The 15565-nt window shown below is 45.3% G+C and overlaps 1 protein-coding gene across 1 annotated transcript in view; it reads right to left on the bottom strand.

The window, feature by feature from the left end:
* Window positions 1-15186, bottom strand: part of DESI2 (desumoylating isopeptidase 2) — a 350188-nt gene extending 335002 nt beyond the window's left edge. The window contains exon 1 of the mRNA XM_069607968.1: window positions 14802-15186. Within this exon, the coding sequence (XP_069464069.1) occupies window positions 14802-14840 (39 nt within the window). The 5' untranslated portion in view covers window positions 14841-15186. The remainder of the gene's footprint in view (window positions 1-14801) is intronic.
* Window positions 15187-15565: the final 379 nt, after the last annotated feature.

Genomic DNA, 15565 nt, shown 5'->3' with positions numbered 1-15565 from the left:
GTCCGGGTCGTCAGAATGGGGACTTACCGGGCCATTCCAACCTTGGAGGACCCGGTAATTCCCCATTGAGCCCGCATAGGGCTCAATGGGAATGGGGAAGGAGCTAATAACGGGGCTGCAAATTGCGGGCCCGTTATTAGCTCCCTGGTCCCTTAACGGGTCCCGCTAAGGGCGGCTGGTAAAACCAGCCGGCCCTGGTGGGACCCGCTAAGGGACCTCGGTATGCCGCGGTAGGGGGTTAAGGGCACCGGCATCCTTACGGGGCCATGAACCCCTTACCACCAGGATCAGAATGACCCCCATTGTTAAGGTTAGGACAAAGTGGGAAAAAGATTTTAGGTAACGACATGGAAGCTGGGGATTGGGATAAAACTTTGATATATGCCCAGAAGGTCTCCAGAAACTAACAACAAACAAATTCAATTAAATGTACTGCATAGGACCTATATGATGCCATACAACATATATCGGATCCTCCCCTCCCCCCCACCCATTAACCTCTTCAAGCAGACCTAGATGTGGTAACGAAGTTGACGAGTTAATACATATGTTTTGGGTATGCCCAGTGATACAACGTTTCTGGGGGTCAATTCACGAGAAGATCGAGGGGGTGGGAATAACCAGTTATTAGTGGACTCCAGAGACGCGTTTATTGGGTGTGTATTTGCGGCCAAGGACAGCGAGACATAAGGAAGTTAATAGATCTGGCCGGTGTTAGCTAAACACAGGATCGTTAGGTAGAAGAAAAGATCTGTCCCAATATTTCATACATGATGGGTGGGGGGGGGGGGGGACATCATGTTAACACCGTCTGTGGCAGAGACTAAAGGTGGTATAAAACTGTATACAGGGGATTACACAAGGGTATGGACACTGTAATGGCGTGGAATTCCCTGGTACAATCTTTGTTTTATCCTTCTGATTATGTGCCTCCTTGAATGCTGTATGACTGATGTGCTACATGCAGCGTTACGAATATGACATCTTAATAGAAACTGGATGTCATGGTTGAGAGACAGACAGGTGTGGGTATGGTATTCAATACTCCTGTTGACTGTGGGTACTGGCAGGCAGTGCACTGTAACACTTATTTAACACCTGTGCATATTGTGAATACCAAGCGGTTGTTAGGTTTGTTCTTTTATCATTATTTTATGTAGGCCGGAATGCTGGTCATTGCATACAATAGATCGTTGAATTAGAAAATAAAAAGGCTTACACCCAAAAAATATAAAGTCCAGATTGTGACTCCCATTCCGACCCAATTGCCCTGTGGAGTCCCTGGGACTTCATCAGCCATTCCGGTGCTTTATATTCTTCTGCTATGAGAGAGTAGCAATGTGTGCTACCTTTTCATCACACCGGAAGTCCCTCAGGGTGAAGTCTTTAAGCAACCCGCCTACATTTTTCTCACTTTTTTCTATGCCACTTTTACCAACTATAAAAACCAAATCAGGAGAACAGATCTACAAATCCAATTGTATTGGGGGGTCTGTTGCATAAACAAATAGGTGCAGAGTTAATGCGAAAATGGCAATCAGCAGCCAGATGGAACTCGTTGGATGAGCTTTACAGCAAAGTAAGCTCACTACAGGAGTTTGAACAGGGAGGGCTATCAATATGAACACTTCTACGGGACCTAAAGGACTGTAGCGGTACCACACTAGGATGGAAAAGTAAACAGACCCTCACTACATTAGCCAGGCCTCACAGTTGTGTTTGCATTGAACAAATACTCTAAAACAATTAGAAACACAGGAAGAAGTTCTCCTTCCAGACAGGCCTCAAAACAAAGACGGACTACCAAGATCAGGACAGACCATACGAGCATTAGTACAGTGTTACGATGCTCCACCACGCAACAACACGGACCACAGTCATTAGGTTGAAGGAATCCCCCTCGTCACCCAGGTGTGGCCTCCATTTATTGCTGACAGACGTGACGGCTCATGTTATAACATCCCATCAAACGTCCCTTTTAAACAAACACCAAGAACTATTACCCTACACAATACAACATTAGTCATATCATTCAAGATCATAGTCCCGAAATCTTTCCGGAGGCCTGAGCTCCATACGCTGTGGGTACCTCCTCAGAGACAAATCTGTCACCAAACCAGGACACCCCACCCCCAGGGAACCATCCTGCCATACATCCTCCCCACCGGGCAGCGGAACCCCCCCCCCGACCCTCGCCCCCCACGATACCCCCTCATCTGGCATAATTGGGTCTCCATCATCCAGGGAACCAAATTCATCTGTCTGTCCCACCTACCAGAGGTGGGGCTACCCGCCTAAACCAACTGTTCGAGTCATTGATTCCAGTCATCGCTGCACAGTTACCATGGACCCGTTAAGACCCACAATTAACCATGGCTCAACCTCCTGCAGGAGACAGTTTATGAGTCACATGTTTGATCTCCCCAACACCAAGTCCCCAACCACCAATGGACCCTCAACACCCAGGCCCCTCCTAACAAGACTGTTGACCTACACCCATCGCTGCCTCCACCCCATTGGTCAGGAACAGCCAAACTTCAAGAAGGATGTTCAGGAACGAGTGACACCACTTTTCTTCCCAAAAAGGCCTCCGCTGGCGCCATCCCAGTGGACACGTGTGGTGTTGTCCTATACATCATCACCATGACATCAGGGCCAGATCCAGGCACTGCTCCTTCGCCACAGCAATCGGAAATGCCTTATTTCAAGTCCTCATAAGTCTTTCTACATCCCCATTAGATCTAGGCCAATAAGGAGCAATACGCTGAGGCGTAATGCCATAAAACCACAAAAAGCGTTTAAACTCGACTCCTTGAAAAGGAGGGCCATTACCGTACCTCAAAAATTCACGGACCCCATGGGCTGCAAAATGACCCCCAAGCACTGTAATAACTACCGCTGTAGCTGTGGATTCCACAAATTGAACGAATAGATACCTTGAGAACTCGTACAGCACAACCAAAGAGTGTTCAGACTGTAATGAAGTCCTAAACTCTACATTCAGCGCCTTCCACAGTGCCACTGCTCTCTCTGGCGAATAAACGGATGGCCCTTTGGCCACCGGCTTTGTGGCCTGTCACCAATTGCACATCGCAAGGGCATCATCCACTGTCCGTTCCAAATCAGGAAACCAAACTTTCTCTCGAAACCGGGCCTTAGTCTTACTTGCCCCTTGATGACAAATATGTGCCAACGCAAGAATCTTGTCCTGCAAGGCCAATGGAATCACCCACCGAGTTCCACGCAACAAGACACCCTCAGGCCCCAGGACGGACTCTCCAAAGCCCTTGCACAAATGCCTGCGCCTCTGGCTTCCTATGCTGGGACACTGACAGAAAGCACTTCCAATATCTATCAGGTACCTGTGCAACAAGGTCCCACAGACCCGAATCCTTTTTAGTGGCCTCAGCGACCTCGTCAAGCGACATTGTATTAGGAACCGCCACCGTGGCAATCATAGAAACAAACTCCTCGGTCTCAGCCCCCTCATCACCGCAAGCACCCAAACACTTGCCGTTACAGGTTGACACGAGAGGAAAACGGCTGGATTATCCACTCCTGCCCTAAACTTTGTCACCCCATACTCCTGCAACTAGAGAAGCCAACATTCCAGCCGAATGGGCGATCTCAGCGCAGAACCAGACATAAGAGGGACAAGGGGCTTGTCATCAGGGACAAGTGGCTTGTGATCCGTATACACAGTATTCGGATGCGCAAAGATGTAAAGATGAAAATGTCGACAGCCCCAGAAGGCTGCCACTGAGCCTGGCACATCTGCGCAAAGTGATTCAACTTCTCGAAGGCCGGGCCGGCTGCCTGGGCAATCCTCTAGCTGACAACAAGCGCTGACTCAACCCACCCGCTTTGGAGGTTTCATCCATCTATGCAGCACGAGATGAGGACAACTCCTGCGCTATCCCCAACTCCAGGATACGCTGCAATAATATGTCTGGCGCCGCAGAATCTGCCTCCGTAAAGCAGATGATGCACAATGCTGGATAATCTGTGCATGTATCTTCTCTGATTCAACAGCAAGACACCGCCAAACGCTGTAACTGCGCATAATAGGCCCCCAACGACTCCGTCTGATCCTGATGAGCCTGCCGAAAACGCTCAGAGACTTTATAAACCATGTGCCGAAAGTACACCTGAAGTGCCAATTTTTGCCTCTGCATAGGACCCATCACCAAGTACTTACAGACCTGATGAACATCATTCCCCGCATAAAAGAGAAGATTCTGATCATCATCCTCACTAGACACAGCAAAATAAATCTCAAGACGCTCAACTCATAGGTCCCATTTCAGTCCCAGCATCACTGGTGCATCTAGGATGTCAAATTCGGGAACTGGAGCAACCCTCAGACTCTTCCCGAACTCCTTGCCACAACCCGGCTCACTCCTCCCACAGGACTAGCACCAGCGCAGCCACTTCATCCTCCATCCGCCATCATGGATCTTCGCCGGCCCTCCTCACACCCACTGTGACCCCAGCAGCCACACAAGCGCCCACCACGGGCCTCAAGTCGCCAGCAGCAAAGGCCGCCGCTCAAGCACCCACCACGGGCCACAAGCCACACTCTGCAAGTCACCCGGGAGGAGCCGGCCCGTCCCAGAACAGCCTGCAAGCCACCAGCCACACACTGCGAGTCTCTAGGAAGAGCTCCAACAGGAGGGAACGTCCTGTCAGCAAATCACACCGAACACACACACCACACGGGGCTCGTCGCAGTTGTTACGATGCTCCACCATGCTAAATAACAACACGGACCACAGTCGTTCGGTTGGAGGAATCCCCCTCATCACCCAGGCGTGGCCTCCATTTATTGTTAGACACCCCCCCACACACACGCGAGTCGTCCCCTGACAGACGTGACGGCTCACGTTATAACATAGAGGTCTTAGTAGAAAAAAGGGAGGAGATCATGTAAACAGAAAAGCTTTTGATAAATGTGTGACGGCTAACAAGGAGGTGGAGGAACCAAGGTGAAGTGACAAATTATTCCAACAGCTCACAATATTCGAGCTCTTCCTGTAGGCAAGGTGTGCTCCCTAAGCACCAAAATTATAGAGTTTTCCAACTAGGCAATGGGTGTCCGGGGTACGCGCATGCAAGCTACTTGTTAGTCACAGAATACATTTGCAAACATCACAACATTGCATATAGGACGGCAGAGGGTGGGAGTGAAACTCTATATGATGGTTATTGTAGAATAAGTTGACAGTGCTTGAGTTATAAAGTGCTGAAAAAAAGATTCGTAGTTGGGATTTTGCATTGCTTTTCCCACATTTTGGATCATACGCACAGCTCAATCTGAGCACTTTCAACAATTTTGTGGACACATGGAAGTACAAAATAATGACTATGTCGTGGTAAACAATCTATTTGCTTTAAATATTTAAGTGTAGATCAGGTTGCTCCAAGATGTCAAAAACCTTTAAATATTTCCCATGATGTTTTGCAGGAGTGGAGGCTTTTCAAAACTAAAAATATGTCATTTCTTTCCTCGCAATATTTTAACAAAACAATGCAGGGTTTGCCATTTAAAATGTGCTAAAAATGGCCAAAGGGGTGGCAGGACCGAACAATGGCATCAATCCAGGATAAAGGAGTAGGATTGCTGAATGTTTGGCGCGTTTATTCATCAGTTTACATGATATACACGCTTTCTTTTAGCAGAATCTTGCGTCTGAAAAACAAATGAGCCTAGCTTAAGGTTCTGTCAAACATGGAATTAATTTGGGGTGTGGAATTACATTAATATGGACTAACGATATTTGATGTACTCATTTCTTTTTGATCTTTAATGAGAGCTTATGTCCTCTAAAGAAATCATTTAGGGTCCAAAACGCATACAATAAAGTAACTTCTATTTTTGTTGGATTAAATAACCTATTTAAAATATCAGTTTATGGTAAAATGTCAGTGACTTTAAAAATTCAACTTGGAATTAATTTAATGTTGAATTGCAATTGAAGGGCAATGTGCCCTACAGTGTGCGCTGCGAGTCGGTAGACGTGCATATGCACGTGTATGAAGGCATGTCGTAGTGTTTGATCATAATGTTCTCACTTACTCAAATACAGATGGAGCTGGAAGACAGAAAAAGGGTGACTTAATAAAAATCTCTTCATATTGCTCTATAAAGTTTAATATCACACCCCTGTTTCCAGAAATGTGCCTCCATACAAGTGATCCACAACACACTCAGGTGCCTACAAACCTAAGTAGAAGTCAAGAACACTCAAAGTCATACCAGTGGCAGATGTACTCTATGCAATTGGAAATTAGTACGACATCCAAGTGGATACAACAATTGTACAGCTACTGTTCTTCAGAAAAGCAAAAAAAACACCAGAAATAAAAATAAATGTGCCACACCTTCTGCGTGGTTTAGATTTTCAGTTCTCAAATTCATCCCTTGGTCAATTCTGCGATGAATCGTGTGAAATCGATGAATCTCCGGTATTGGCCTGGAGAAGGCAGCCGATACCAGATCCTGACACTGGGTGTGGCATTATGAGGGAGGATCATATGGAAGGAGACAGATCGTGGGAAAGTGGTAACTCCATTAACACATGATTCTTCCAATCTTACTGAAACACTGATGGCATATTGTAAAGTGGAGCCAAGTAGTGCAACTACTAATAGTCACATAGGAGCTTCTGTTTCTGACAGACTTAAGTCCAGCAAACAATTGATACAATATGGCCTTGGAAATTTAATGGACTTCAATTTCCATAACACTTACGCTACTGTGACGAAGAAGAGGAGAGAGGAGTCCGTGTGGATTTGGTACGTGCGTCGTGCAGTGCACAGGGTGGAAGGAGGAGATGGTCGCAGTCTGAATTACAGAGAAGGAGCAGAAAGCTATGGAGAACACAGAGCGGGATACGAACTCCGAGGCAGAGTAACAAAGGTGAGCTGTGCTGAAGGAGGACTCTGCTGGAAGCGTCACATATCGGAGCAGAAAGACTTTGGTGAAAGTCAGCTGCTGCGCTACAGGACCGGACGAGACATGGTTTTGAGGAACGGCAAAGGTTCAACTGGTGGAGGAGTGAGAGACCGACGCATTGACCAACTAGAGACTCTGTAACTGGAGAAACCGGCCCGACAACAGTTCTTCGTTACAGATACATGTTAAACCGGTGAGTCAACCAGAAGGAGTTGGGGGGGCCCCGGGACAGGTTATAAAGTTGAAGGAAACTTAAAGAGGCAATTTGAATACCAACCAAGTAGATAAGAAGGGCACAAAGGGTATAATTTTCCTCACATGAGATGTCAGTTTGGGGAAACCTGGAACCCACATTGCCATAAGCAAAGAAACCGGCAAACATTGTGCAATTCTCCTCATAACAGTTGTCGGTGTGTAGAAACCTGGAACAAACATTGCCACAAAGAGATCGACATTAACAGTTGTGTGAAGTAGAAACCATTCCTGGCAGGAGAGTAAACCAGGAAAGAAACAAGTGTGTAAAGGAGAAAACTGTCGTTATAAATAGTGTTGTGGAAAGAAAACATTTGCTTTATCATTCTGACAAACTATTGTACAACTAGAGACATTTGTTTCGCCATTATGACAAAAGTATTCTATGAGGAAAACACTTACTTTGACCTCCTAAGTAATCATTTTGACATTGTGCAAAGAATATTTCATGAAAGAAACAGTCGCTTTGTTTTTGAACAAGCGTTCTATGGAAGAGACATTTACATTGGCAATTTGAGGGACGTGTTGGTTAAAAGATTTTTTTTTTTTTTTTTTACAGAACTTAACAGAATGTTGTTGGAATAAAACTCTTTCAAAAGGCTTCCTGAATTGATTCAGGGAAGGGATTTTTTTTCTTCATTTATTGACATTTGTCCACCGTGGACACAAGGATTACTTGGTTGGAATTATAATTTTGATCGCACATTTTTTGGGAACAGGAAAAAGATACATTTACCTTAGACATTTTGGTTATATGTTAGTGTGTGGGTCAGATATATCTGGACACAAGGGCAATTTTCTTTAGTTTTATAGGTAGGAACATTCGTGTTAGGCTAGGGACAGATAGGCCTTTATCCCACCCCCTTCTGTTTTAATAAACATGACAAATGTTGACAAAATCACAACTTTGTGCCCGTCTCTCATTTCTGACTCCTCACAGTACCTCCATGTAATCAAGGATTACTCCACTTGTTCTACACCGAAATTGGAATTCATGGAGCAGAATCTCATTGGCGTCAGGATTTTCATCAGAGCACGAGATACTCATTACCCAGAAACTATTAAAATCACCCTTCAGCTTATCCCGATTTTGCGTTCCCAAGAAATGCTATGAAACTGAAGTATTTTTTTTAAACGCGGAAAATAAATAAACAAACGCGGGGGGGGGGGGGTATAGGGGGCAGTTTTTGTCAAAACACCGGAAAAAATGAAAAGGTCCATGATCACAAAACCTTTGACACAAGCATATAAAATGCGCCCAGTCAGATAAGCTTTGTGTACTGGGCTGCTCCTTTTTGGCGCAAGTGACGAAATGGGCTAGCGCATTTCATTACTTGCGCACAAAAAGGAGCAGCCCAATACACAAAGCTCATCTGAATGGGCGCATATTGTATGCGCCCATTTTCACTGGCTTTACCTCTTTGCGCAAATCAGGGGGCATTTCTGCACATTTAAAAGCGCATCCCAATTACACAAGCAGGATGCGCTTTTAAATGTGCAGAAAACGAAAACAACCCCCGGCGCCTCCTTGGAATAGGTGCAGAGGGGTGTGCATTGCACGACAGGGTCTTTCGTGACCCTGTCATGCCATTTATTATATGCGACAGCAGCAGTAGAAACAGCTGCTGTCTCACTTGCATTTCTATTCCTCAAAGGGGATAGAAATGTTTTTCTTTTGAATCGTCAGAGTTAAATGTGCTTGGAACCTGTAGAACAGTGTCGGGAGTGTGCTCAAGATGCTAATAAACACAAGGCGGCTGGCCAGCGCATCATTTGCGCTAAAGCCATGTTAGACATGACGCCCTAACTCATCGTCAGTGGTGGCATGCGGCAAGGCGACCGTTACGGTGTATGCACTGCGTTCTTTAAAGGTGATTGTCATAGTGCAACCAGTGTACCGATAATATAGGATTGCAGAATGCTTATTGACTCTAGACACACATGTAAAGTAGCCATAGCTTCATTCCAGATCTTTGCAGAATGCAGCCACTATATTACTTCCAGGTGAACTCAGAATGTAGCCATTGCACCGAATTAGGTGAACGCAAAATAGTCCTTCACGGAATCTAAGCTAATTGTACAATCTAGCACGGTTTCTAAACATAGGCGAAATCAAGAATGTTATCTAAGCTTGGAATCTTGAAGAATGTGGAATATAGTCAGATATTGAATCTAGAAGAGCCTTTACACTGATCCTAGGAGCATGTAGAATTTAGCCGTACATTAAAGCAAGTTATTTTATAGGTTGGCCCCTCTTACTCTCCATGCATAGGGAACGTAGCCAAAGGCACAGCCACAGACCCGAACGCATCTGCCATCATACACCATTCGAAGACATTTCCCACAACACCTCTGCCATAATAATGCAGCTATTGTTCACGACAAAAATTTGATACGTAGATGCACATATGACTTCTATCCCGCTCTTGCTTAACCCCTCGACCACTTATCACCACCCATCCACATGCCAGCTCGACACAGGTGGCTAGCAGGGACTTGGCCACCCCTCATGTTAAGCACTGGCCAATATGCACACACATACTAGCACCTCCTCCAATGTCTTCCCATACCCAGACTCTGGTCCCCCGAAGGTGTTCAACCTACAGCCTGTTGTGACCATACTAATAGTGAAAGGCGGTATACAAATGACACTACTACAGCTCAGCCCCCTGGGGACGCACAGGTCATCTTCGAAAATAAGTTTACCTGCTCATTTCAAAGAAATGGGGCATCTAAAAATACAATAATCCGCCCTATTTTTTATATGCTCCATTTTTTTGAGGATCTGGCTAAAAACCTACATTAAAAATAAAGAAATAGCCACAACATGATGGGCAAAGGAGAGGGAGGTGATGGGCCAAATGGTGACTGATGAGCAAGAAGCAGACGGAGAGCAGTGGGTCAGAGGTTGTAGCGGTGGGCAAGAGAGCACAAAGGGAGCAGTGGGCCAGAGGTGAGGTGGTGGTCCAGAAAGCAGAGAGGACGCGGTTGACCAGAAAGAGGCAGCGATCTGCAGACTGGGAGAAAGGATGGGGGAAAGAGGGTGATAGCATGGGAGAAAGGACGCAAGATGCAGAAAGAGCGAGAAAGAATGTAGAACTGTAGACTGCAGAAGGTGCAGGGGAGTAAGTTGAGAGCCTGGTTTGGAGTGAAAAGTGAGAGTTTTGACTTGGCAGTGTGACAGAACACACAAGTATGCAAAGGACAGGCAGAGTGAGTGGTTTGGGAGTGCAAGTAGTGATGAGTTATTGGTGGGTGTGAAGGTGCTGGTGAATTGGTGCTTGGAGAACATAGAAGGGGAATATGTTCACAATTATAACCAATAATGATAAATACAGTTAATATCAATAGGCACACATTAAACCATAAAAGAAGAGTAAAACAAACACTGTTCTGTCAAACCTGGGACTCTACCTATTAAATTGGTACACAGGGTGCAAATAATTATAACCTGGCTCACTTGTAGCCTCACACAGTGCCCCTTTCCTGCTACCTGCCAATCTTACACGCTATGGTCAATAACAAATGTGCCACAATAAACACAATGTTGTGCCGCAAAAAATGTGCTTTTTTATGCAGTAATATCCCAGAGGGTCTGATTAAAGTCCATCCTCATTAATGGAGTGCCGGAAAAATGAAGGAACCTGTTTTTGCCAAAATTTGGCATCCAACTAGCAATGCAAATTCCTTAAAACCCTTTTGTTGCCGAGTAGGTATCTCTTGTACTCTTATTGCTGCCCGTTTGCTGAATCCTCTATTGCCATGTTGCTTTTCATGTCTTCACTTTTTATGTTATCATTAAATTGGTTTCCCTCTTATTTCTTTTACATTTCTTTTCTGTCCGTTCTTCCTCCAATTTCTAATTGAGAGATAACTTCCTCCTTGCTAACGCCTCTAATTATGCCACTGCATTAATCTCTGTTCCTGGCACAACATTTATGTTGCCAACTCTTTTTCTGTGATGCAACCTTGCTCACTATTTCCCTCTGCTGCTCCTGCAGAATAAGTTATGACCAGTCATGCTTTGTAGGTCTTCAAATTCCTAGACACATAGGAAATGTCAGATAGGTGTATTTGTATGGCACCAGTGGGCTTGGGGAGTCAAAAGTAGTTATTGCTAGGTGTTGGTGTCAAGCTAACCAGACTCTTCTAGGACCTATACAGGAGGTAAATAGCTCCCACAAATGTCGAACCCTGAGGATAGGAGAAAGGAGATGAACCCTGGTGAATACCACATGTCAAGGGATCGGCAGGGGCATGAGGTAGGAAAGAGACAGAGGGGTCAGTACAATAGGTCTGCATTGAACTAAATGCTGTACATATGGCCACAACCCAGTAGACTACCATGGGCTACAGCGTCAAAGGCTGCAGACAGGTCGAGCATAAACCATAAAATACCACCAGCATCAGTGACTATGCGCAGATCGTCCACAGCTACCACAAGGACAGATTCCATTCCACTGCCACGACAGAAACCAGCAACTGTCAGATTTGATGATGGCCTGGCGCAAGGTAGTGATAACACCAAGATTTTAGTATGGGCCGGACTGAGAGAACAAGATGTTAATTTGCTAGAACTGAAGGTGCCAGGGAGGACTTCTTGAGTAACTGATATATTAGAAAGCTGCTCAAGACAGCAAGGATGTACGTCGCCTGTAGAGCAATAATAAAAGGAATGGGAATACAGACGTGGTCAAAACCAGAAGGAGTAGCAGGGCTAATAGAGGTATGAACTTACTAAATTGAACATTGAGGGTAGGGGTGCAAATTTAAAGCGACAAGCTGCTAGCCAACTATACAAAGTCAACTCACTACCTCAATTCAACATATGCACACAGCACATCATTTTTTACTCACCAAGAGCAAATTGTCATTAGCTGATGGCTAGTGGCGACTACAAATGTTGAGCCCCGATTTAGGGTATGTGTGGATAATTGAGTAGGGCCAGGAACTAGTTGTTTAATAACTGACACATTACCAAGGGGAGAATGAACCATGGGTAGCAAGGGGCACAGATCCCAGGTGTTAACAGTCTCCAAAGACACACTGGCCAGAAGAACAAACCACTAGATAATAGGGAGAACTCAAAGGGAGACCTCAAAGGAAAGCAAAATAACAGCCTACTTCAGAACGGAGAAATAACTAGTTTAACAGCCCAAATGGCATCACGGGGGGAAATATTAGGTCCCCTCGGCTGCAGTTCATGCTCCTTCTCAGTCCTGGTACATGAGTTACACCTCAAAACAGTTCTGCATACTCTTTTAGTCTGCTGCTCCACTCTTGCCCTGCTCAGTTGTGCCTGCTCCCCCACGGCTACCAGCCTCATTTTCTGGCTACTTCAACTTCAGATTTCTTCTGCATGCCCTTCCCTGTGCCGCCAAAAGCTTTCTTCTGTGTTTTAATCACTGGGCCACCACTGCATGGACCAGATGCTCACCTGGAAGAGAATTCCAAGGCCATCAAGAAGAGTGAGAAGGTAATCTGGCTCAATATTCAGTTCCCAGTGGTACGTCATCCCTGAATCCGTGCATTTATCTGCTTCTCTCAGCAGATCTATATCCTTTCTGGCGGGCACAGTCCCTTTTCAAACTTTACAGTCCGAGACTATTGTGGGCTGTGCAGCAGTCTCAGTGGGTCAGTGCTACACAGTCTTCAGTTACGGTGCGCCTGTAGCGAGTCTGGGCCTGAAAGTGTGCGCACAATAAATATCCTGATCACTCCAAGATTCAAAGGGCTAGCTTTGGAAAGTGTTAGACAAAAGAAAATAGAGCTCAGAATGTGCAGGAACGTTTTTTTGTTGACTTCCCACAAAACTGTCATCTCACCACTGGGGGCGTGGGGGGTGAATTACCAGGAAAGCAGTTTACCCTCCATGTGGCCCACCACCATGCAAACTTGCTTAGTGCCATTAAAGTCAGGAAAACACTAGGAATAACCTGAAGCAAATAGCTCATCCTAGACCCTTAAGTCTCTAGTAATTAAGCCAAGCTTTCACCACCTGAAATTGAGGATTTCTTGCATTTCTAACACCCACTGTGATTATTTGTTATCCTTGCATTAATCCTGTCGTGGCTGATCTACACTAAATGTTAAATATATTATCCTATCTGATTATCAGGCAAATAGTCTACAAAGAATCCTAAAAGAGTAAACACTACTTTTAATAGAAATTCAGAGGGAAAAACCACAACGTCATGACCGCTGATAACATGCCCATGGTTTGGAAATTGGTACTCGATACGTTTCATGATCATTCAATTTATATTTGTTGATTCCTCTATAAATAAAATAGTCATGGCTGAATTCATTCTCATGGCCGATTCAGTTTTTACAACGTGTTTTTGTTTATAATGCTACACTGATTAGTCATGGATCCAGGTCATTTTGTGCGCGAGAGGAGGAATGCGTGCAAGCATGGCAAAAATGGCATATGGCCTCCAATAAGCAATGGAATTAATGTTTTGTTTACACGCTGTGGAAGCCCCAAAGAAGCTTGCACGAGAACGAAACACGTGTTGTCATATGACATTGTTTTTGAAATATTATGGTTATTGATGTTTCTCTCCAAGAAACCAAATCGTAATATCAGGTCATTAGAAGTTTCGGATTTTGAACCTAGTTAGCCAAGTTTCAGCGAAGTGTTCAAAACCACTGCAGAAATTGTGCAGCCACAGGAATGTAACACGAGGCAGTGTGTTTGGATAGTTACTCATCAGTGCAGCATACCTGATTTCCTAATCATTTGGAATTTAGTGCGCACCCCACACACCATCAGATTATTACTGCCATTGTATGTTCCGGAAAGATTAACAACTGGCTATTCACGATTTGCGTAGTTGTCCTTCCGCACTCACATCATGATAAAGGGTGCAGTTACAAACAAAAACAAAAAACTTAATTTTAAACACATATTATTAGAACAGACTGCGCAACACACAACTGAATTCATATAAATATACCCACACCGTGACCTAATAGTGGACAAAAATCGAATAACGTAAAAGCGGCTCACAGCTCAGCTACACAAGAATCATGACCTCATTACTTCTCTTGAACAACCCCACCTATGACGCTGGCACTTCCGATTAAGCCCACCGCTCCTGGCTCGTCTTGTACACGCACCTTTTGACCCTCTTAATAACAGACCTCACCCATAACAACCTCCACAAACCCACTCACCTTATACACACATGTTTCAATATCCCCTTGCTAGTATATTTCAACTCCTTGCATGAACTCTGTGATCATGACCCCCCCCCCTGCACAAAATTGACTCATGACATTTACTAACACACTCAATTCTCATTATTAGATGTACACACTTTCCCTGAGATTGCCTAGTATACACAACCTAACCTTCATGTCCTACTTATAACACACACCTTTCATAGTCCCTCTGCCTTACAAGTACCTTTCATGCACATCACCCACCAACTGATAACAAAAACAAATCCCTTTATGCCCAGCGTGTATGTCCCTCTCGCATACACGACTTGAATGAACCCGCTCACTTTACACACACCTAGGCTACCTTCTATCCCCACGGCCCACTTAGTCCCTCGCTGTTCGAACAAATGCCCCCCACCCGACTCACCATGTCGTACACGTTGAGGATGACAGGCTGATTGGCCATGCTCCCCACCTGCTCCGTTCTCCTTCTCCCCCGGGATCAGCCCTTCTCTGGGTCACAATGGGTGCCCCTAGGAGGAGCAGACCCAGCACAAAGAGCCACGGATCAGCGCGCACGCCTTTGCCCTCGCATGGCCGCCCTTGACGAGTGTCGGAACGCCGGTGGGGTGCCCGGTGCAGTTAACTACCGACCAGCCCCTCAGCTACCGATCCCGCCGGCTCAGCCAAGAAGGCACCGGCTCGCTGCCGCTGCTCGATCACAGCTGCCGCTCAGGGTTCAGCTACCTCAGTCTGCCAGGCAAGAAGAGGGGCGTGACTTCTTGACGTATACAAAGATTCCAAGGATTGGAATTGTCCGGGAAATAAGTCTGTCCCTATTATCCACGTGGAAAAACGAATCATAGAAAGGGGACTGGCAGAGTGTACATCGTTAATTTGGTCGAACGCGAGTACAGTAACGGCATTTACACAATTACACCATTCTGGTAATGCTATATGATGTAAAAATGCACATCGAGTCATCCAGTAACATAACGCAATATCACAAACAAATGGTTGACCCATTGGAAACCATTTGGGCCCTATGGGAAATACAAAAAGGCACTTGGAGGATATTTTGGTGACAGAGCAATCAATAGCCAACCTGGCTCCAAAAAAACACGCAGCACATTGTTGGTAATATATTCTAGAAAGACATCAACCACCGAGGTATATGCAACACTTCCTCTG

This window comes from Ambystoma mexicanum, chromosome 4q (genome assembly GCF_040938575.1).
Source record: "Ambystoma mexicanum isolate Mex_15411 chromosome 4q, UKY_AmexF1_1, whole genome shotgun sequence".
NCBI lineage: Eukaryota > Metazoa > Chordata > Amphibia > Caudata > Ambystomatidae > Ambystoma > Ambystoma mexicanum.
The sequence above is the reverse complement of the archived record's forward strand: the minus strand, read 5'-3'. Positions and strand labels throughout refer to the sequence as shown.